General features: G+C 40.8%; 1 protein-coding gene across 1 annotated transcript; it reads left to right on the forward strand.

The window, feature by feature from the left end:
- The first annotated feature begins 1,936 nt into the window (after positions 1 to 1,936).
- LOC308396304 (sarcalumenin) lies at positions 1,937 to 19,318 on the forward strand. Its single transcript, XM_080881503.1, has 8 exons — positions 1,937 to 2,040; positions 9,194 to 10,135; positions 12,400 to 12,492; positions 13,208 to 13,303; positions 14,843 to 14,959; positions 15,504 to 15,737; positions 16,125 to 16,474; positions 16,927 to 19,318. The coding sequence occupies exons 1-8, from the start codon at positions 1,956 to 1,958 to the stop codon at positions 17,425 to 17,427; spliced, it is 2,418 nt and encodes an 805-aa protein (XP_080737629.1). The 5' UTR covers positions 1,937 to 1,955; the 3' UTR covers positions 17,428 to 19,318.
- The last annotated feature ends 2,146 nt before the right edge of the window (positions 19,319 to 21,464 follow it).

A 21,464-nucleotide genomic window follows, 5' to 3' on the forward strand; every position in this document is an offset into this window, starting at 1 on the left:
GTTGGTCAGAGAAACTCTTACGCCCAAATGTTTCTGTACATTGTGTTGCAGCACTGCTGTTTTTTGGTGGAATTTGACATATTTGATATGAAGCACTTGCTGTTCTTTAATGCCTGAATCAGCTTTCAGGAAGGGTTGTTTTGTTTTGTTTTTCTCCCCATACGCTCTTTGCTGTGACGCAGTTCAAAATCTTTAATTTGTCTTGCTTTTCATTTTTTAAGTGACAAGCCTTTTATATTGTGATTTTAAGTTTTGTTTTTTGTTCTGCATCAGTCCAGGTCGATGAGAAGCTGTTATATTTTGTTTATAAAAAAAAAAAAGAAAAACCTTGGGTAAACAGGCCTTTGTAAAGACGAAAAAATAAAAATTTGTACTTTTTTATTACACTCCCTCTGTTTGGTTGCTTTTATTCATACATACGACCATTTCTGCCCACCAGGTGGTGATAATGAGTGACTATTACTGCTGCGCAGAGTTCAAATTGGTGATAGAAGATGTGGCACATACACATGTGCACTGCAACAACGTGCAAAAATGATAAAATATTGTAGTGTACTATTTGTTTTGACAGATTTAAATGCAGTCCGCTACGTATTTGTAGTAGGACAGTAGTATTTGTCATTCTATTAAAGTAACTTTATAGCACCATTAAAAGATGCGTAGTGTACAAGAGCTTTGTAGTCTATTTGAAGGAAGTCAGTGAATCTGAGTGGCTTTTCTGAATGTTTAAGTTAAAATGAATTATATTAATTTTGACACAACTTTTAGGGGTTGGTTATTAGTGGCAGATTGGCTCGTCTGAGTATTTCAGTATTTCTGAGATTTTGCCACACAACCATCTGCAGGGTTTACAGGGGATAGTTTGACAGAGGATAAAATCCAGTGAGTGTCAGTTCTCTGTGCAGAAATGCCCCATTGATGTCAGAAGATGGCCAGACTGCTTTGAAGAGCAGTAACTTGAAAAGCCACTTGTTAGAAGCAGGGTATGCAGAAGAGCATCTCTGATCATACAACACATTGAACCTAGAAGCAGATGGGCTACAGTAGCAGAAGACCACACTGGATCCCACTCTTGTCATGTAAGAACAGAAAACCAAGGCTACAGTTACAGCTTCACGAAAATTGGAACAATGTTTCCTGGTCTGAGTCTCAAGGTCTATGTCAGCTGGATGACAGTCAGGATTTGTGTGTAAACAACATGAAACCCTGGATTCACCTTGCCTTCTATAAGCAGCTCAATCTGGTGGGGGTGTAAAACGGTGTGGGGATATTTGCTTGGCACACTTTGGACGCCTTAATACCAAATGAGTGCTGTTTAAATCATTGTTGATGCCAACCGTGTCCATCCCTTTCTAACCACAGTGTACCAGTCATCTGATGACTGCTACCAACAGGAAAAACACCATACACAGAGCTCAAATGATGTCAAACTAGTTTCTTGGGCATCATAATGAGTTCACTGCAGTCAAATGTGCACCACAGTCTCCAGAAATCAATCCAGTAGAGCGATGTTCAGAAACAAAAGTTTCCAAAATCCCAGAGGAATGTTTCTAGGACCTCCATGACTGTACCTAATAAAGTGGCCACTTACTTTTTGCCCCCAAACCCATGGTAATCCATTCAGTGTTTTTTTAATCTGAGCTAAAGCAATGAAGCAAATGAAAGGCATTACTGCTGCACTATAAATGTGACTCAAAAAAAACTTGTCTCATTAAAATGTAAAGCTTCTGAATTTTTCTTTTTCAGTTTTCCGAGGTGCTTTTATACAGCCTGCAAACCAAAGCACAACATGATCACTTAGTCTCCCTCTTCTCTCAACATTCCCGATTAGAACTGGCAGCTGCTCTGACACACAATGGCTGACACGGGTGCAGCTGCTGCCCCCCCCCCCCCCCCCCCCCTTCACTGGCATGCCCTCTGACCTTCAGCTAGAGCAGTATATATAGCTGAGGGAGATGAGCGGCAGGTCCCTGGCAGCCAAAATGAAGTCTGTGGTGTCTGTGTGCTGCTTGCTGTCTCTTCTGGCCTTGTCTGCTGCAGGTACGGTGGAGGGTTGAAGCTGGGATTTTGTCAAAATGTCTAAGTTTTGTAAAACCGCTTGATGGGTGTGTAATTCAAGCAGGCATGTTTGAAATGGACCAGCTGATCCAATACATTTAGATGGCTATAGGTGTATTTTGCCTGTGTCTTTAAGCATGTGGGTTTTTGCACATCTTGCTGGAAACTGAAATGATAACAAACAACAAATGGAAATTTTAAATATTTTTTAATAGTCTTTATTTATTATTATCATGATTTGAGCCATGAAACTATAATGGGGTCACTGCTAACTGAATGCATTCTCAGGTTTGACTCTTAGGTGTGTACTATATGCTTCTGTGGTGCAGTGCAGAATTTTTGGTTGTGTAAGTGGAAATGTCAGGGCTGAGGTGTGACTCCAGCTGATGGAAACTGTCCTGCCTGCTGCTTATTCTCTGTGCCCTCCAGAGTAACACAGTGACAGCACTGACAGAGTAACTTGGACATTCTCCAAAGAATCACGTTCTCTTCTGCATCCAAAGTAAACGCAGTGATTGAAAATACAAATACAAATCATCTGCATTAACAGCACCGTGCGGTGCCCGAGTAAGGATTTACAGATATAGGCATGACACTTAATCAAACTTGTTGCGAAAGTTGTTTCAGAACGTTATAGTTGTTTTTAATTGATTTCTTTACTAAAGTTGAAGCCAGGAACACCCTTGTCTGCCCTTGCATTGCTTCATTTTGGCCCCTACAAGCTGCTGTAGTCAGGTGTCACAAAGTCGTCATCAGATACTGTAGTCACCAAAGCCGGGGATCAGTATATCTCTCTTTCAGAAATGCTCACATATTTGCGCTGTGTAAATAGTCACATACAGTGACTCACTCATCATAAAGTCATACATGAGCACAGACAGTCAGTACTTGATTTAATGTCTCAATAAAGCTTCACCACTCCCACTCTGCAGAGCCGCTAATCTGTCATTCCAGTCAGCGCTGTCCAGTCAGGATGTTCCTTCTAAAACAGGCACGAGAAGCTCGGCACAGGGAATATAAGACCTGAGCCGAGAAGCCCAACAGTTGGGCTGTTTAAAATTACATAATGGGGCATTAAAAGTCGAGGTGAATGAAAATAAACTGTGGTGATAGAGTTGCTAACAGAAAGCACGCTGTCTTTGGAGGGTTAAATGACTGTATTTAATTAACTGTTTAAAGATGATGCTAAATGATGTATTTAAGTACTTGTTAACTGCTGGTGGCCTTCTAGCATATAAGATGGCATTTGCCAATGTCAGGACTCGAATGAAGAAGAACAAAAGAAAAACACACATATCGACCCAAAATTTAACAGTCCTTCCATCCTGTATGCGAATAACTGTGGTTGTTATGCTCAAAGTGCAATACATAGCTGCATGTCATTGATCTCACCACTGATGCTTTTATTGTTCTTGGTCTTTAAAAAGAGCTTTGTGCCGCTGCACACTGTTGCAGGGGCTGCGTGTAATAGTGCAGCACAGATGCAGGCCTGCCTCATGAGAATCACATGGAGAAGAAGAGCGTCACACTTCCTGAAAATAGGAGTGGAATTATCCCTCCTTCTTTTCACCCTCTGACTCATTGTGTCACTATTTCTGTCTCAAAGTTGTACCATCCAGCACCCAGGCACCTGTCCCACTCTATCCCCACAACACCACGGTCTGCCCAGGCTCCACTGCAGCAGCCGGCGGTGCAGGGATCAGGAGCACATTGCTCCTTGATTTTGATAGCTTTACAAACTGAATCATTATCTATTAAATTATTGTTTTTAATATACTAATATCACAATAGCACATTAGCTTGCTAAGATTAACACAAAAGAAGCTTTATTTCTAAATCCCATATATTTTGTTCTGGACCACTGATCACTGTATTCATGACCTTAGTAAGGCTCCAGTCACAAAGACCATTCTTTATATTTGTGTGGCTAACCATCAGTATCCAAAGAAAAGACCATTTGGGGAGTGGTTGACAGAGGTTCCTGGCAATCACATGGTGAAAATTGCAAAACCTCCTTGCGATTGCTCTTGTCTGTAGCAGGTTTCCGCAGTGAGCTTCCATGAAAGACTCTGGTTTGTCTTGCAAGCAAGTGGTAGTGAAACTGTGAAAAGCACAATACGAACTGGAAATGGAGACCATTTGCTTTCAAAGTAAAAGTTGAACCTTTTAAAACGTCTAGCCTATAGTACTAAGGCACAACTTTTACTTGAAGGTGAATATGCTCTATTTCAAGTTTGCATCACGCTTATTGAAGTTTTGCTACCACCCAGCTAGTAGTTAGTAGGTGTTTGCAGACCAGCCAGCATCGCCTACAGGCAATCTGCTAGCAGCCAAAGCAATCACAAGGAAAGTTTTTTTTTTCCACTTTGTTTGTGACTGGTTTCTGTACATTTTTCTCTATCAGATGGTCGCCAGCTGGTCTGTGAGACTGAGGCCACCTTTGCTGATGAGTTTATGGTCGGAAATCTTTTAAAAAATTTTCATGATGCTCACTTTTTATCTAAAGTAAAATAAATACAACAACAGTAACTTTTAGCTCATAGCTACCCTGTACATCAGGGGTGGGCAACTCCAGGCCTCGAGGGCCGGTGTCCTGCAGGTTTTAGATCTCACCCTGGATCAACACACCTGAATCACATGATTAGTTCATTACCAGGCCTCTGGAGAACTTCAAGACATGTTGAGGAGGTCACTAAATCAGCTGTGTTGAATCAAGGACACATCTAAAACCTGCAGGACACCAGCCCTCGAGGCCTGGAGTTGCCCACCCCTGCTGTACATCAAGTGTATATGAGTAGGTGATGCAACCCTTGCTCGTCAAGCCTGGTTTCAGAAACTGAATCAAAATGATGAGTTTGAGGTTTCAGCAGAGGACTTCACAAACCCATGGGTATCATAAAAGTGGCTACATCCATCTAATATGTACAGCAGACCAGCAGCAGACCCTTTTTACCGTTCTCACAGCTATGCTGTAAAAAATGCTATAAAGATGAGAAAAACACTTATTTGGGTTTCTTCTAAATGTTTTTTTATATTGGAAAGCTGTGTCTCTGAAAGCACAGGGGATTATTTTCACACATACTATGTCTCATATTTTTTTTTCTTTCACACTGGCACGTCATTCCCATTTTTAATTATGTTAACTTTAATTTAATTTGGCCACTGCTGGCAACTAGCACAGCAGAAAATGATCTCCCTGCTTGATGTGATCTTGAGACCAGCAGTTTCGAGAATAGCGTGTGCATGAAGTTCAGACAGCGTCGCTGCAATGTTTGCAAGTTTAAAAACTACATGTAAATACCAGGTTCTTTAAACATGCACTTTCAGCAGTTAGTGTGATAAAGAGCCTTCCACTAAATTAGCATATCAAGGATTTCAAATAAATGTTTGGTACATACGCTTTGATAATTGATCAGATGACAAAAACAGCGGATATTTAATCTGTTTTGTATTACATAATTAGTGAATGATCTTTAAACAATGACCTTGGTGTGAAATGTCATTTAACTCTGGAAACCTTCATTCACTAACTAAACTCAGGATTGCAGCGCCTGCTGCTGTTCATGTTACTATGCAGACAATGCTGTAACAACATGTCTATGGACGGCATCCAGACCTCCCCCAAGCTTGATCAGAATCTCTGAACCATACACCCTCCTCACTTTTCCTCTCACTAATCCCCTCTCTTTGAGTCACTCATTTGCTGACACCCATCGTGCACTTAAGTCTGGCCAAGATGTGTTTTATTAGTCTTGTTACACCCAAAATAACAGAGTCTGGACAAGCATGACTTAGCCGCCTTCAGTAACAGCGAGGAAGCATCTTCGCATCCAAATGCTGTCTCTCTGATGCTAATCGCGCTCAGAAAGTGTGATAAAGTCAAAAGACTCTTCTGCTTAGAAAGGAATTGTTTGTGGGATTTTCTGTCTTTTTGTGTGTTAGAGCTAGGGCTGCTCGATTATGGCAAAAATGATAATCACGATTATTTTCACTGAAATTGAGATCACGATTATTTGACGATATTCATTTAACCCTTTAAGACCTACTATAGAACCAAGTCCACCAGAGCTTATATTATTTTTTTTACATGCTGTAGTGCCATTTGTGGGAGCATTTCAAGTTGCTATACATCAATACAACTGTTATAGCCCATATTTTAATAATATGTATGCATTAAGTGCATAGTAATTACATAAATTGCAAAAAAGTGCAATAAACTACAAAAAAAATTTGAAAATCGCTTTTGTTTTGTTTACATATATTTCTACTTGGAGAAATTTAAGAGGCTTATCCCTCAAAACTTTAAATACCACAAAGTTGCAAAAAATAGTTTCCCACCACAGGAAATTTATTTTGAGTGTCTTCATAGTTTTATTTTGGAGATACAGCAATTTTTATATACTGCAGGAAAAACAAAAAACAATCCTATGATGCAAATTTGCAAAGAAAACAGCATGTGCATCATTTCACTGTGGGAAGTGTTACGAACAGCTGATAGGAACGGCAAAGCGTGTTTCTGGAATATTATGTTTTTGTTCCTGCAAGCGCTTTTTATGCAATTTTTGCAAAGCTATATGTGGAACGAAACCGTGACCGAGGACAAGCTGATGGCATCAGATGTAAGTACAACTCCTCCGGTTTCATATGCAAAACAAATTATTGCGCTAGCTTACACGGTTCAGGTTCTACAGGGATTTAAAAATAGTTACGCAAAACGGAGCGTGCTGCTCTGACCGGCTTTAAAGGGTTAACAATGACTTTAAAAAAATAATATAAAATAGTGTGCAACACCACTGAAGTTTTTTTTTTTAAAACTCTCTTTTCAACCAACGGCAGTCACTCTCCAAATAACTTCTGCTTAGCTTTCCGAGCTTCCCTCGGGTCCTCTTAATCAGCGGTCTCCAACCTTTTTTGCGCCACGGACCAGTTTATGCCCGACAATATTTTCACGGACCGGCCTTTAAGGTGTCGCGGATAAATTAGGGAGGGGCTAATAATCGGCTCAGTCATTTTTAATGATCGTTGAAAGCCCAGATCGTAATCGTGATTAAAATTCGATTAATTGAGCAGCCCTAGTTAGAGCTGAGGATTGGACAGGTTGTCCATTAAAGCCATGTTTAGCGATGGACCAGTGAAACAAATCTTGTTGTTTTCACTTGTATGAATGGACTGAGTTCCAGCACATAGTGTCCAAAACATTTTAAATTATAACCTTTATAGTTCGTGAACACTGAGGATCCTGTGGGATTAGAAACCTTCTCTGGTCACAGATGCTGACAGCAGCTCAGTAGGTGATAAGCTAATGAAGCTTCCAAGAGGTGATAAGCAGCATCATGAGAATAAAGTTCATGTGTGGTGTTTGATTCAAGGTCTTCAAATAGGGTAAAGAAAACATAAATCAAAGCTTAAAGTCCAAGTATACCTGACTAGGAGGGAGCTACTGGTTACTTTCACACCCACCTTTTAGACAGAAAGTAGCCGATAGCTGCACTACTCTTTGCCCACAGAGACGAAATGGAAAGGCATCTGCATTGATACTAACCTGATAGTTTGGCTCACTCAGCATCTGGATTTTCTTTCATGAACTAATCTTGGATGTGCACACTGATTCAGAGGTTTGGAACTAGCCAATCCTGATACAGCAAAACAGAGAAAGTTTCCTGTGTTGTGGATTTTATGCTGTTGTTACAGTTTTTCCCCCAGCAGCCTTTTAACTTGTCAAAACAGGAACAGCGCAAGTGAAACAAGTTTGGGTAATAATGATTTCATTTCATCAAGTGTCCCAGTAAGCCGTGACAGTGAAACTGAAATATAAAGCTTTAGATTGTGAGTCTAACCAAAGAAAGTTTATCGAGCAAAATAATTCATGCACTGGATTAAATTAGTAGAATTTAAATACATTTATGTTGGAAGTATTTTGTGCAAAAATGTAAATGAAATTATCACAAATTACTTATCAGCGTAGGACAATCTAATAACCATGACAGCTGCCTGAGGCTATTAGTCTTCATCCATTACATGACCCGTAGACATGTATTTAACTCCCTCACATCACACGTTGTATCAATGTGCGTTCCTCCTCACACGCAGTTATAATTAAACAGAGGTCGTGGCCTTGTGCTCTCTGGTCACTGTGGTAGTGAAGCGTATCTCACGCACATGTATGTAGTGTAATGTAGAGGGAGAAGCTTGTTTATAGGTATGATTGTTTCGACGCCACGGTAACTGTAGAACAATGCTGATGTCTGTTTACCTGAACGGGTGCGAGCAACTTGGTGTAGTCTCTGCTAATAATGTCATATTGACCTGTGAGAAACATTTAAACCATTTTATCATCAATCACTGAACAAATCTTTGGCTTTAAAGTTAAGAAAACATTTAGTGGGAAAAGGCAATGTGTGGGTTAAACAGCATGTTTCTTGGTCTCTTCTACAGTTGCAAATAGTCCTTGTTTTTTTATATACCTGGTCTTGCTGCAGCCTGTCAGGTTATCAGTTTTCTTCCGCTGCCTAATCATCCAAACAGAAGATTTGAATGGCATACATCACAGTTTTTGATTCAGTACTAATCAAGTGATGCTTCTATTTGTCCTTATTAATGATAATATAATAGAATTTATTTGAAAATCAGGAAATAAAGGAAATTATTTATTCATTCACACTTTTGGCCAGAAATTTCATGTTAATTAAAAACACCACATGAGCAAAAATGTGTACCCTTACATGAATTCATTTCTGTTTGGCGTCCTCTGCCACTGTCCAGTGTTTGTAGCCTTAAATAGTCCATTCCTTCATTCCACCAGTCAAGGAACTGAAATCTGAGTCAGAAATCCAAGAGGTGATAAACCTGTGATCTGCTCTGTTCAAGCATCCTGATTGAATGCAGGTCGAACGCTGACGTAGCAAACAAGGGTGACTTGTCTGTACATCTCTACTTGAAGTGAATTGCATAACAGTGATTTTTGACTATGAAATGTGAGGCATTTCATTGCATCTTTTTAAAGTCTGAGATGACAATGACTTCAAGAACAATCACTTCTCTTTCTTTACAAAATTTTGCTGTCAGAGATATTTCAAAGGTTTCTGTCATGCTGAAAGGTAAACTTTTGTAAAATCATATTTCCCTCTCGTTTCAGATCTCCTGACAGACTCCTCTGTCCAAGATGAGGATCCTCGGATGCGTCTGAAGCTCCAGCGGCCAGAGGGAGACCTCTTTTCCTGTGGCTGTGACACATCAGAGGAGCATTCCAGCCAGAGCTCCTCCAACGACACCCCAGCCCCAGAGAGGGCCGTGTGCCATCCCTGCAAAGCCCCATCGACTGCAGATGCTGAAAAAGACCCATCCTCCTCAGAGGATAAGGAGGAAGAGGAAGCACCACAAGAGGATTCTTCCACCGAGGTGGCAGCAAGTGAAGAAGAAGATGAAGAAGAAGTGACATCAGATGAAGAAGCTGAGGAGACAGTAGATGATCCACCTATTCCTGAAGATGAGGAGGAGACTTTGGCTGTGGCTGAGGAAGACGAGGAAGAAGCCAAAAATGGAATATCCCAGGAGGAAGAAGGGATTGAACCTAAGGATACTGATGGAGAAGATGCGGTTAAAGAGACTGAGGAATCAGAAGATGAAGACGTACAGGAAGAAACAGAGGAAGCTTCTGTAGAAATGAAAACTGTGAAAACAGTCCTGCAAGACGATACAGATGTGGAGGATGCAGCTGAGAGGGAGGCGGTCGAATTGACCGAATCAGAATCACAAGAGGAACCAGAGGTGGTTCCTGAAACCAACCCTGAGTCTGAGGAAACGGAGCCAGAACTGATAGAAGAACCAAAAACAGTATCAGCAGATAGTTTAGAGACTGAACCTGAACCAGAAGTCACTGCAGAGTCTCCGGCTGGAGTGATTTTAGAAAAGCAACAAGAGCCAGGAGTCACTCCACAGGTTCACCCAGAAGCTGTTACAGAGGAGATAACACCACAGTCGGTTGAGGAAGCAGGAGTGCAGGATGTAACTGAGGAAATTACAGTAGAGGCAGTGGAGGAGGTGACTCCAGAGGAGCCTTCACAGTCTAAATCCAAAGGTACAAAAACATGATGTCCCTACGATTTGTATATCAGATGTTTAAGCTCAGCTTTTATAGAAAATCTATTTGTTTGAGGGAGTTTTTTTAAGAAGAGCAAGGTGACTTGTATGTTTTTGCTGAAACCAGAGCTAAATGTCTTGTCTTCATTCTGACCTGCAAGTAGACTTGGAGGGATCGTGTTACAGAAAATCTGTCCCCATCCAGCTGGTGCTTCTGTGATTAAGGAAGCATGTCATTATCTGGTATCCGGGTGTTGACACCTACTATAAAAGAGGAAGGCAAAGTCCTACAGGGATTCCAATCTCTTACTCTGATCCCACTTCATTAATTTGTTCATTCATCATGTTTGGTGGGGTGCATGCTGTCTTTTTTTAATCCTAAATGAAAAAGACCTGTATCTTTGCCTGCTTGTAAATATTAGATGAGAACCCTGACAAAAATCTCATATTTTCAGACTAAATATGAAAGTGCAGCCAGCTGGGAGAGAAACTGAACCCAATGCAAGCAACGACATGTGGTTTTTAGACTTTGTTCGCTTGCAAGCATAAAACAAACATTATTTATGGTTTTAGTCAGTGAACCTTATGGGTGATATTAGGGAGATAATTTTTTATATAACCAGTGTAGCTATATCTGTTTTCAGTCTTTGTGCTAAGCTGATCTTCTAGTCATTTCATAGCTGTAGCTTTTTAGCTTTCAGACCTAAAATCGTATGTAGATGGTGACTATAGGCATTGTGGTACCATCCATTGGTTTGAGGAGCAGTATTTTGAAGTTTTATGGCATCCATGTGACTTTTTTTGTCTTCTTTGGCACCAGTTTCTCAAGTGAAATCATGCACACAATAGTTGGGAGTTGCTGAAGGCACATTTTCTGTTTCCGTTTTGTTGTTGAAAGTCAGATAGTAGTTGGTGAGAGTTTTTGCAGGTCAGGGAATATAAATTATCCCCACATGACCGATGGTTGCCAGATGGTCTGACTGGGACCTTATTCACTTAACCTTACAGGGTCACACATCTAAAATGGCAAACAAGTTACTCTCACATGGTTAGCAGTCACATGACTGCAAAACCGAAATATTCCACAGACTCTGTGGGTTGCTGGCCACACAGCAAGCCAGTCGGATAATTACATTAAAACTGCTTTAAAAGTTTCTGGTAACAACCACCTGTCAATCAAAGCTTCCGGTTACTAAACTTTAAGTCTTCATACTGTTCATAAGGTTAAAGCTGAAGGCCTGTGATTGAATCTCACCTCTGGTCTCTCTCCGGTTGTCCTACTGCAACAAAGGCTAAAAAGCCAAAAAAATATATTTGAAAAATGTAAAAGTTTTACTTTTGTTACGAATGGGTAAATTATCTACAAGACTAACATTTTTAACCCATTGTAAACACATTCATTTCACTGTAAGTTGGCCTCTTTTCACATTGGCTCACTTTTAGAGGCAGACTCAAGTGGCCACTTAAGGACCTGCCATATTTGGCACTTGTGCTCTGGCTTCATTTTTCAGCCTTGGAGTCGCTTACTATGACATGCCTACTGATTTTCTCATCGAGCTTCTGACAAGAAGGAAATAAAAATTAAAAAATGAGTCCCTTAATTTAAAGAACGCCTCACTGGAACATTTCATGCTTACCCTTTGGAAATGTTCGGTGGAGCACCCAGAAAAGAATCTATTGATAAATGAAAACAACCCAAGCTTTGAGGAGATGAAAAGATTTTTATTTTTATTTTTTTACAAACGCTGTAATGTGCAATTTGCTTATTTGGCAGCTTATTGGTCTGTCGCAACTTTAATAAAGACATTGTGTTTTGTGTTTTGTGTATATAAAATGTGCCTTATGACATAAATTCTGTTTGGTAATGAGATATTTGTGTCACTGGGCATTTAACTGAGACAGGTCATGAAATGACAGCAAAGGTCTATGGTATCCGGCTTCTCTCTTTCTTTTGTTCACATGCCAAATCCCCAGAATATGACACTGTGTGTAGTTAAAGAGGAATCAGAAACAATCTCTGGTACAGAAATAAACAGCCGGGAGTAGCTGTGGAAAGGAATAGACAGATAGATATATAACAGCATGACATAACAATTTAGGACATTTTACATTGAGTCCACGTTTGTTTTCCCACCATGTCAGCAGTTGTGTATATTTTTCACAGATAAAATTCGATTACTTGCTGTCACCGTGTGCCTGTTTTTCCATGTTAATTGTCACGTGTTAACCGAAACAGTTGGTTCTTCCAATTTAAATGCACAGAAGGAGAGACATTAAGCGTGGCACTGAGGAACCGTTCCCACATTGAGGATACGCTGCGACTGGCGTCTGCTGAACCGTCAGCAGAGTTCTCAGGTAAGGAAGGAACAGCGGCGGTTAAGAAGCCCCCTCTTTAAAACTCCCATAAAACACATCCTCTCAATAAAAAGCTGGTTCTTCAGTGAGCGCATTTGCTACGCTGCACACTGTTTCAAACATCTTTCAGACTTTTGCTGCAGAAATAACACCTGGAGTCATGTACTGAAAAAATGCAGGAGAATGTTTACAGCTACTTTGTCAGTGGAAAAAAAAACAGATGCTTTTCTGCATGCATATGAAAGGAAGTTTGAAACAATTTTGGAGTTTTTTTTCTGCAGAAACTATTCTGAAAATTGCTTCCCGATGTCTGGGTCCTGAGGCCTTTATGTGAGCATGTGTGTGTGTGTGTGTGTGTGTGTGTGTGTGTGTGTGTGTGTGTGTGTGTGTGTGTGTGTGTGTGTGTGTGTGTGTGTGTGTGCGCAGACGTGTCTTAAGGGAAGGTGATTAATCAGTGAAAATGCCTAACTCTGTCCCCGGCACAAAAAGCCCCTCTGTTCTGTTGAGCTAGATTGTTTTGTTGCGGTGAGGCCAAAGAGCTGAGCAAAGCCAGCCCCTAATCACCTCAGATCCATTCAGTGAACTTTAGGAAGCCGATTCATCACATACAGCAGGAGCAATTGGTGTCGTCAGTAAGGGTAGTAAGAGCATTCGTAATGCTCTTTTACATAACCATCCCAACTGTCCAGGTTGTCTTTCCTTTACTCCCCTCCAGGTGCCGTGAAGACGCTGCTGAACATCTACCACAAGGCCGTCAAGCCAGTAGAGCAAGCCTTCAAGTACAATGAGCTCAGGCAGCATGAAGTCACAGGTGATTTAGCTTCCTGCGGAGTTTAACTGCCCTTACCAAAGCACTAACAGTTTGTCTGTACAGTCACAAACAGGTTTTACAGGTCCACATTAGCAACATGGGAAGAAACTGTTGGTCATGATCTCTTCACGTCTATTTTTAACTTCAGCAGCGGCCTCTTGTGTTATAAAGTTCACTCTTAATTTCAGGCCATTAGAAATCAGAATTTCACATGCTTCCCTGTCACAGAAATACTGTTGCTGTGAATGTCAGTCAGAAGCCACAGTTCTGGTAACTTGTCAAAAGAAACAGAAAGCGTACGACACGACTTCAACACATTGCTTTTCCAGCCGTTTACTGTGGTGTGTAAAACCAAAGCAGCACACCCTACCCACATTCCTTTATCAGTTCACATGTACACAGTGCCTGGTTTAACGAAATGGAACAGCACAGCAACACTGAAGTACAAATAAAGTCATAATTATAAATGAATATGAAGCCAAGATGTGACATTAATCAAACCAGGCACACAGAGAAGCACAATAAGGACTCTGTCTGCTGAAATTTAAAGGGAACATTGTGTGGGCCAGGAGCACTGCAACTTTGTTCCATAGCACTTCAGGGCATGGAGTATTTATGCTAAGGAGCAGGATCAAGACTTCACACTGTGCCATGTGATTCTGGGACACCTTGTGTTCCAGAATGGAAGTACACAATTACAATCAATTCAAAGGTAGTTTCATTTATTATTGTTATTATTATTTTTTACATTGGTGAGTATATATCACAAAGTGTACCATTAAGGTCTTTTATATTAAGAGATTCTATGCTTTGTTTTCTAAGTTTATTTTCTGAGGGGAGAATAAATGTGCTTTGAATTAAATGTCCCCATTCATTTTGGTATTTCCTTTGTCCAACGGGAGGTTTTAATTTAAAGACAAGGACGCCACAAAAGAATAATCAGAGGGATTTACCAAAACTTTAAGTGGTCACCTTCAAAACTTTCTAGCATTCTTGAAAGTCTTTGCTGACCTGGGTTGCTCTGAATTAAAGTGTCAGGGGTGCATACCCACTGTATACTGGCAAACCAAACAACCAGTGTGTGGTGTGGTGACATGAGCAGGATGGCTGCAGCTGTGGATTTACTGTTAACTCTTTCCCCAAAAAAGAGAACATTTGGTGACCTTTCCTGTACCCTTAGTGATGAGTTTTGACACTTCAACATATATCAATATATCAATATGTTGAAGTGGTTTTTTCAAAGGGTGATGCTAGCAAGCTGTAAAGGCAGAGGTCACCCTCACTAGCTTCTGAAGCACAGCCAGTCATTTTGTTCTGGAAGCAAGCCTGAAAAATGACAAAAACCAGGATTAGCTCTAGTAAGCACCCGAGGAGGGAAAGATGTTTAAAAAAAAAAAACAGTAGTTAAACAGTAGCATAGTTTAAGTTTTTCAAAAACAAGAAAGAGGAGGGTTTGATGTGTTTAATGACTTCTTTGTCTATGTCTTTGTTCCTTTTTTCTTCATCCTTCTTTTTTATGTCTGGCTCTCACATACTCAGAGGGCGAGGTCACATCCAAGCCCATGGTTTTGTTTCTGGGACCCTGGAGCGTTGGCAAGTCCTCTATGATCAACTATCTGCTGGGTCTTCATGGCACCCCCCAGCAACTCTACACAGGTTCATACAGATACAGCATGATTGTTAGTTTGTCAGTGACAGCTTCATCTTGACTTGAAGCTATAATGTAACAGTGTAAATAAACAGAATAGTATTAATAGTAATAATAATAGCTTGATGCATGCTCAATAATCCAGGTGAGGAAATCCCAGAAAGTGGATTATGTTGTCCTGGATGCGATGTTTTCAGTTTCAACACGTCCTCAGACTATATAACATATTATATATTATTTCATTATTAAGGAAGGTTCATTGCCACTTTGGCCCGTATGACACAAATAAAACAACCCTGAATATCTACCAAAAGTTTTATCCCTTCTTTTAAACATGTTAAGAACACATTTGTCTAGAAACATTTTACAAATAAGGCTCAAAGTTTAGTTAAACATTTAAACAATAGTTTATTTTTACAGTCATTAAACATTAGACAAGCATTTTGTTTTAGTACTAAAATTATATGTTGGAGTTATTTTGCATTAACAAGTTATTATTACAAATTAATTAATCAAATTAATAAAGCATTTCCTTTTCCATCATTTCAACAGGTGCTGAACCCACTACCTCCGAGTACACTGTCATAATGCACGGCGAGAAGTTTCGGAGTGTAGAGGGCATCGTCATGGCGGCAGATAGCTCGAGGCCTTTCTCGCCTCTAGAGAAGTTCGGCCAGAACTTTCTGGAGCGACTGGTCGGCATTGAGATGCCACACAAGCTGCTGGAGAGGGTCACCATAGTCGACACACCGGGCATCATTGAAAACCGAAAGCAGCAGGAAAGAGGTGATGGTCACATTTCTTCTATTAGTGCAGCAGTTGATGAAATATTTAATGTTTTTGTTCTAATTCTCTAATTAGACATGTAAAATTTAACTGCAGGCTGGTATTACTGGGGTGATCCACTACAATGACATTTCCACACTGGTTTATAGAGAGAGTTGGATTAAATCAGTATACAGCACTATCGGATATCTACACTCTTTATTAAACCTATATTTTCTGCTAGTTATTTGTTTTTTATGATTTTTTTTAAGTAAGCCTTTCACAGAAAACAAAGAATAGCTGTTAATAAAAAGCATGCTGATTGGTTTATCTTCTGGGTGCAATGAGAGGTTTCCTTGAAGCTTTCTGACTCTAAAACACACATAAATTGTCCTCTTTTTCCTTCAGGATACCCATACAATGAGGTGTGCCAGTGGTTCATTGATCGGGCTGATCTCATCTTCCTGGTCTTTGATCCTACTAAACTGGATGTGGGAGGTGAGCTGGAGATGCTCTTTCGGCAGATGAAGGGCCGTGAATCACAGATCCGCCTCATCCTCAACAAGGCAGACAGCCTCTCGACCCAGAACCTGATGAGGGTCTACGGAGCCCTTTTCTGGAGCATGGCACCGCTCATCAATGTCACCGAACCTCCTCGAGTGTACGTCAGCTCCTTCTGGCCTTACGCCTATGCTCCAGACACCAGCCGGGAGCTGTTTATGAAGGAGGAGATCTCACTGCTGGAGGACCTCAACCAGGTGCAACTTCTACAGCAGTTTTTGTTGACTCATTAGTTTAATAAGCAGGATTAAACTGGAATTAGCTTTCAGGTGGATGCTGGAGTAGAAGTGGGGGCTTTTGAAACACTGGAAGCAAAAAGTAGCAGCAAATCTTTTAAGTGAGAAGTGTGGCAGCACAGATGCAAAAGAATTACCGAAATACAGCTTAAACCAGTGTGATTACAGAGAGGAGGTTGTGTTTTACTGAGAGCAGTACATATGTCATATTAAGTGGACTGATGTTGGGTATGAGCTTTCAGACTTTTTCAGAAGTCTACTTGTTGGTTCAGTACTACTGGACTTCATGATGGTATCATTGCAATCAAAGCACACGTTCGTGCTAGTAATCTATAATTCATTGTTTCGGTTTGGTCCTTTTATCTGTTTTGTATCACCCGCTCTCTCTCGTTTCTCTTCCTCCTCCCTTGCAGGTGATTGAAAATCAGATGGAGAACAAGATCGCATTCATTCGGCAGCACGCCATCCGTGTGCGCATCCACACTCTGCTGGTGGATCGCTACCTCCAGACCTACTACGATAAGCTGGGCTGGTTTGGTGACCCCCATGAGGTGTTCCAAGACATTGTCAATGACCCCGACAAGTATTACATCTTCAAGTCCATTCTGGCTAAGACCAATGTCAGCAAATTCGACCTGCCAGACAAGGAGGCCTACCAGGACTTCTTCGGGGTCAACCCGATTTCCAACTTCAAGCAGCTCTCCTATCACTGCAGCTGGACTGGAGGCTGCCTGCTGGAGAAGCTCGAGAAAGCCATTTCACACGAGCTCCCGGCTCTGCTCGGCAGCGTTAGCAAGAGGACAGATGCACCCGCCCCTGCGAAAGCTGCAACAACACCGCCGCCTCCCCTCCCTGGTACCTGTGAGGGCCCTGCATGTGAGGAGAAGCCCAAAAACCGCTGGAGGAGACAGTGAGATGGAGGAGAAGGGTGCAGGAGGAGGCAGATGGTGGCTGGGAAGACAGAGAAATGTACCACGAACTAGAGAAACTGGAAGACCCGAATCAGAAGTACTTAAGTTTATTTATTAGTGCTTGTTTGTGTCTTTATGATGTACCAAGCAGACAGAATATTTAGGCTCGTATAATCTCACAAGATATCTGAATGAAAACTGAGAGACATTCTATCTCACATCTTTCAAGTTTGTATATTATTTATTGGCTCTGCTTTTCATCAGAGAAAATTTGCTGGCAGTGACTCTACTCTTCCAACGATATTAAACGCTGCGTCTTTTGTGTGCAATGTCTGAAAATTCAGTGCGATCTGCAGTGCTGTGTTCTTATGGCCTCTACTCACCTATCCACCAGGTTAAATGTCCTAAAATCAGAATACGTTTATATTAGTACAATGGAAGAGGGAATGGTGCTCCTGTTGTGTTTTCAAATGTCCCTGTACCACATTTAGTTGTAATTCCACTACCCTACTGTAAACTGTACTGGACTCTGTATTTTACTATACAATGTTCATTATACAAACTATTTTTATTTGAACATCTCTGGTGATTTTCTGTTTATCCAATGCAAAAACCCATAATAACACGTGGCCTTTTCAGCCATCCAAACTGATACTAGTGTTACCTCAACCACGGCTGCAGACCACATGGGCATTTCCTTTAAAGTGTAATCTTCTTCTCATTCTTTTAGGCCTGTCTCTCATTGTCATTGTTTTGTGTGATTTCTTTTGAGTAAACACCAAAAATCAGGAATCGTGCCTGTTTCCTTTGTGAGCCTTCAAAGACATTACCGACGAAATCTCTCCCACTGAAACGATTTATAATTCATATCATTTGGTTGTTCGGCTGCAAAATTTAGAAGGCTTTGGGAATACACAAGGTAAAAGCATCAGTTCTCGCAACATGCTGTTTTGGACTGTCAGTCGAGAGGAAGAAACTGCAATCAGATTTATTCACATATATCCATCCAGATACATGCTTTATGGATCCGAGGCATAGCTGAGCGTGTAGCAGCTGAGTGAGCTCACAGCAGCCCAAATCACAGCAAAATAGAAACGCTAAGCTTTTTTATAAGCTGCTGGCTTCCCTCCTTTGCAGTGAGGGAAGACAGACACCAGGTGGCGCTTCCATTCAATGTGTTAATTGATGGTGAAAAGAAAGCAATAGGTTGGATGTATTTTTATAAGCTGCCCGTTTTTTCCAGTTTGTTTAACAGCTGCACAAACTTGGTATAGACACAGTTTTTATGCTTTCTCACGGTTTGTCAGCAGCTTATCGTTTTATATAGGCTCAAATTTCTTTAAAGCAGTGCATTTTTCATCAATCAAAAGTTTGTGTGTGCGTGAGTATGATTATACATCTATGTGAAGTGATTTAGATGGATCCCACTACAATCGTGTGCCAGACAATGCTACACAGTCAGCACAGAAGTGTGCAGGCAAGCAACATGAGATGCGTTCATAGTTGTAGGACAAAAGTCTGACAATGTAGAGAGTCAATGATAAAAGATCACACTCTGTAAATACGGCATATGGTGGCCTACACAATTAGCGCGGCTTTTCTAAATCACCGCCCACATCGCAGATCTGTTCAGCGATGAATGAAATTAAACAAAGAGGCAATTCAGGCAATTCAAGCGACAGTGTCTCGCTGCTTCAAAAGCACACAATGAAACCTTGAAACTGAGCTGAATAAGCAATGCTCTAGACCACTTAGACACTACTTTAAAAAGTGACTCGACAACACACTCCAAACAAACTCATCTTTAGTGTAGATGGTGGCATACAAGCAACATTTCAAGTTACTTGTCGTTCATTCACTTATTTTTTTTTTTTTTTTTTTTGCCTTTCTTTTATTCCAGACTGTTTGGACACTGGGAAATAAGTCACTGTACATGTTTACTTGTGATTCAGTGTATTTTTACCACTATTTGTTTGAATTAGATCAAATAAATGATTTTTCGTGCTAGGCGCCTGAGTGTGATTGTTCCAACATGGAATTGCTACCATACTAATGCAAAGAAAGCATGCTTGTCATGTTTAATATGATAGTTTAAGTTGGCTCATTCACTCTAAATGGTAAGTCATATGGAATATTTGATACTAGCCCAAAGAATCACACAAATTACGGTTATCTATCAATTTAACTTCATTTTTATCTGTATAGTGCCAGTTCATAGATCATAGAATATTAGAGGAAGAACTCCAACACTCAGGCAATCGTATATGAGCAAATACTTGGCAACAGTGGGGAGCAAAATGTCCATTTTAACAGGAAGACCTCCAGCATTGGTTGCACTGTATGACCTTGTACTGTCTCTTTATTGTAGAAGTCTATCTTGTTTGGAGTGGTTTTCAGTTTAGCAATTTTGCACTCAGACTGGGAGAAACACAAATTTATCCCAGTGTGTTTTAATACAGCTGGAATGACAAATAAAGTGAACTTGAAGTTGAACTCAGTGGAACTGTAGTCAGAGAGGGACAGGCATCTGCTCTTTGGGGTAAGGGGGAAAAAAGACAGAAAAGTGGAGTATAGACAGACCACAGTTTGATGATGATGAAGTGAAAAATCAGGGGATCACTGCGTGTGCACTTCACTGCAACAGCACCACACATTTCCTTATAAAATATCAGGATAATCTATCCAGCAGTTGCTGAGATATTTCGAGTCGAGCAGTGTGGTGGGGTGACGCAGATTAATGGACTGACTTTGCCATATGACAATAGCGAGGCTAAGAATGTCTTTATTTTAGGCTTTTCAAAAGTGGGATATATTTAAAGGTAAACGTTTACATCATGCTGATTGTCACCGCAGTTTTAGCACCTTGCTGTGAAAAGTCACAACAACAAAAATGTATTTTCACCCTTCCAGGCCTACTGCTCACACTGAGCTCTATTTAGAAGAGCTTAATTTCCCTGCTGTGGTCAATATGCAAAAGCAGCCATGTTTACGGTACAGTGCAAACTCACCTATGCATGTGCTCCACATCCTCATCTGTGTTTGAGCATAATCTGTGTTTGCTGAGTTGACAGACGGGACCGTGCACAGTGTCAGCGCACACTTATCAGCGTAGCTTTATCAGCTCTTCAAACAGGCCTCTCTTGTAAGCTCTTGAACACAAGCATGCACACGCCACCCACATGCCATACACACACACTTCAGAGGGCAACTTGCTTCAATTCAAAGTTAAAACGTTATTGCTTCTTTAATCGTGGCTCAAGAGTTGGGAGTTCGCCTTGTAATCGGAAGGTTGCCGGTTCGAGCCCCGGCTTGGACAGTCTTGGTCGTTGTGTCCTTGGGCAAGACACTTCACCCGTTGCCTACTGGTGGTGGTCAGAGGGCCCGGTGGCGCCAGTGTCCGGCAGCCTCGCCTCTGTCAGTGCGCCCCAGGGTGGCTGTGGCTACATTGTAGCTTGCCATCACCAGTGTGTGAATGTGTGTGTGAATGGGTGGATGACAGGTTGTGTAAAGCGCTTTGGGGTCCTTAGGGACTAGAAAAGCGCTATACAAAATACCATTTAAAGATTCACAAATACATTAAATAAGCATAATAAACATTTATTACCTTGTTTATCATATTCTTATTCACGTGTGGCTCAACACTTATTTGATTCAGCTGCAGTGAACACAGTGTGGTGCACAATAGCAAAGCACACGTTACTGATCCTTGACAGTCAACACACCTTAGACATAAGAAAAATACATTTGATATTAATCCACAAACTTGCCGTGGATAATTGCTATTGTGTCAAATGTCAAAGTTGTGGAACCACTTTTCAATGACTTTTGCAAAAGTCCTTAATTCCCTAATTCATACATATTGTAGTCAATTTGATTGGTGTGAATTTAAGCCCTGCTACTGTGGTTACACAGTTGCCCAGCATGGTTTCAAATTTAGCATTACTGTACTTCTTAACTTAAGACGAATGTAATGTGATTCTGATCTGATCTGATTGCACTGCAAACATTAGTAATTTACAACTGGAAAAAGTGCTAGATTT

The sequence above is a fragment of the Rhamphochromis sp. 'chilingali' genome (assembly GCF_963969265.1).
Source record: "Rhamphochromis sp. 'chilingali' genome assembly, chromosome: 4".
Classification (NCBI taxonomy): domain Eukaryota; kingdom Metazoa; phylum Chordata; class Actinopteri; order Cichliformes; family Cichlidae; genus Rhamphochromis; species Rhamphochromis sp. 'chilingali'.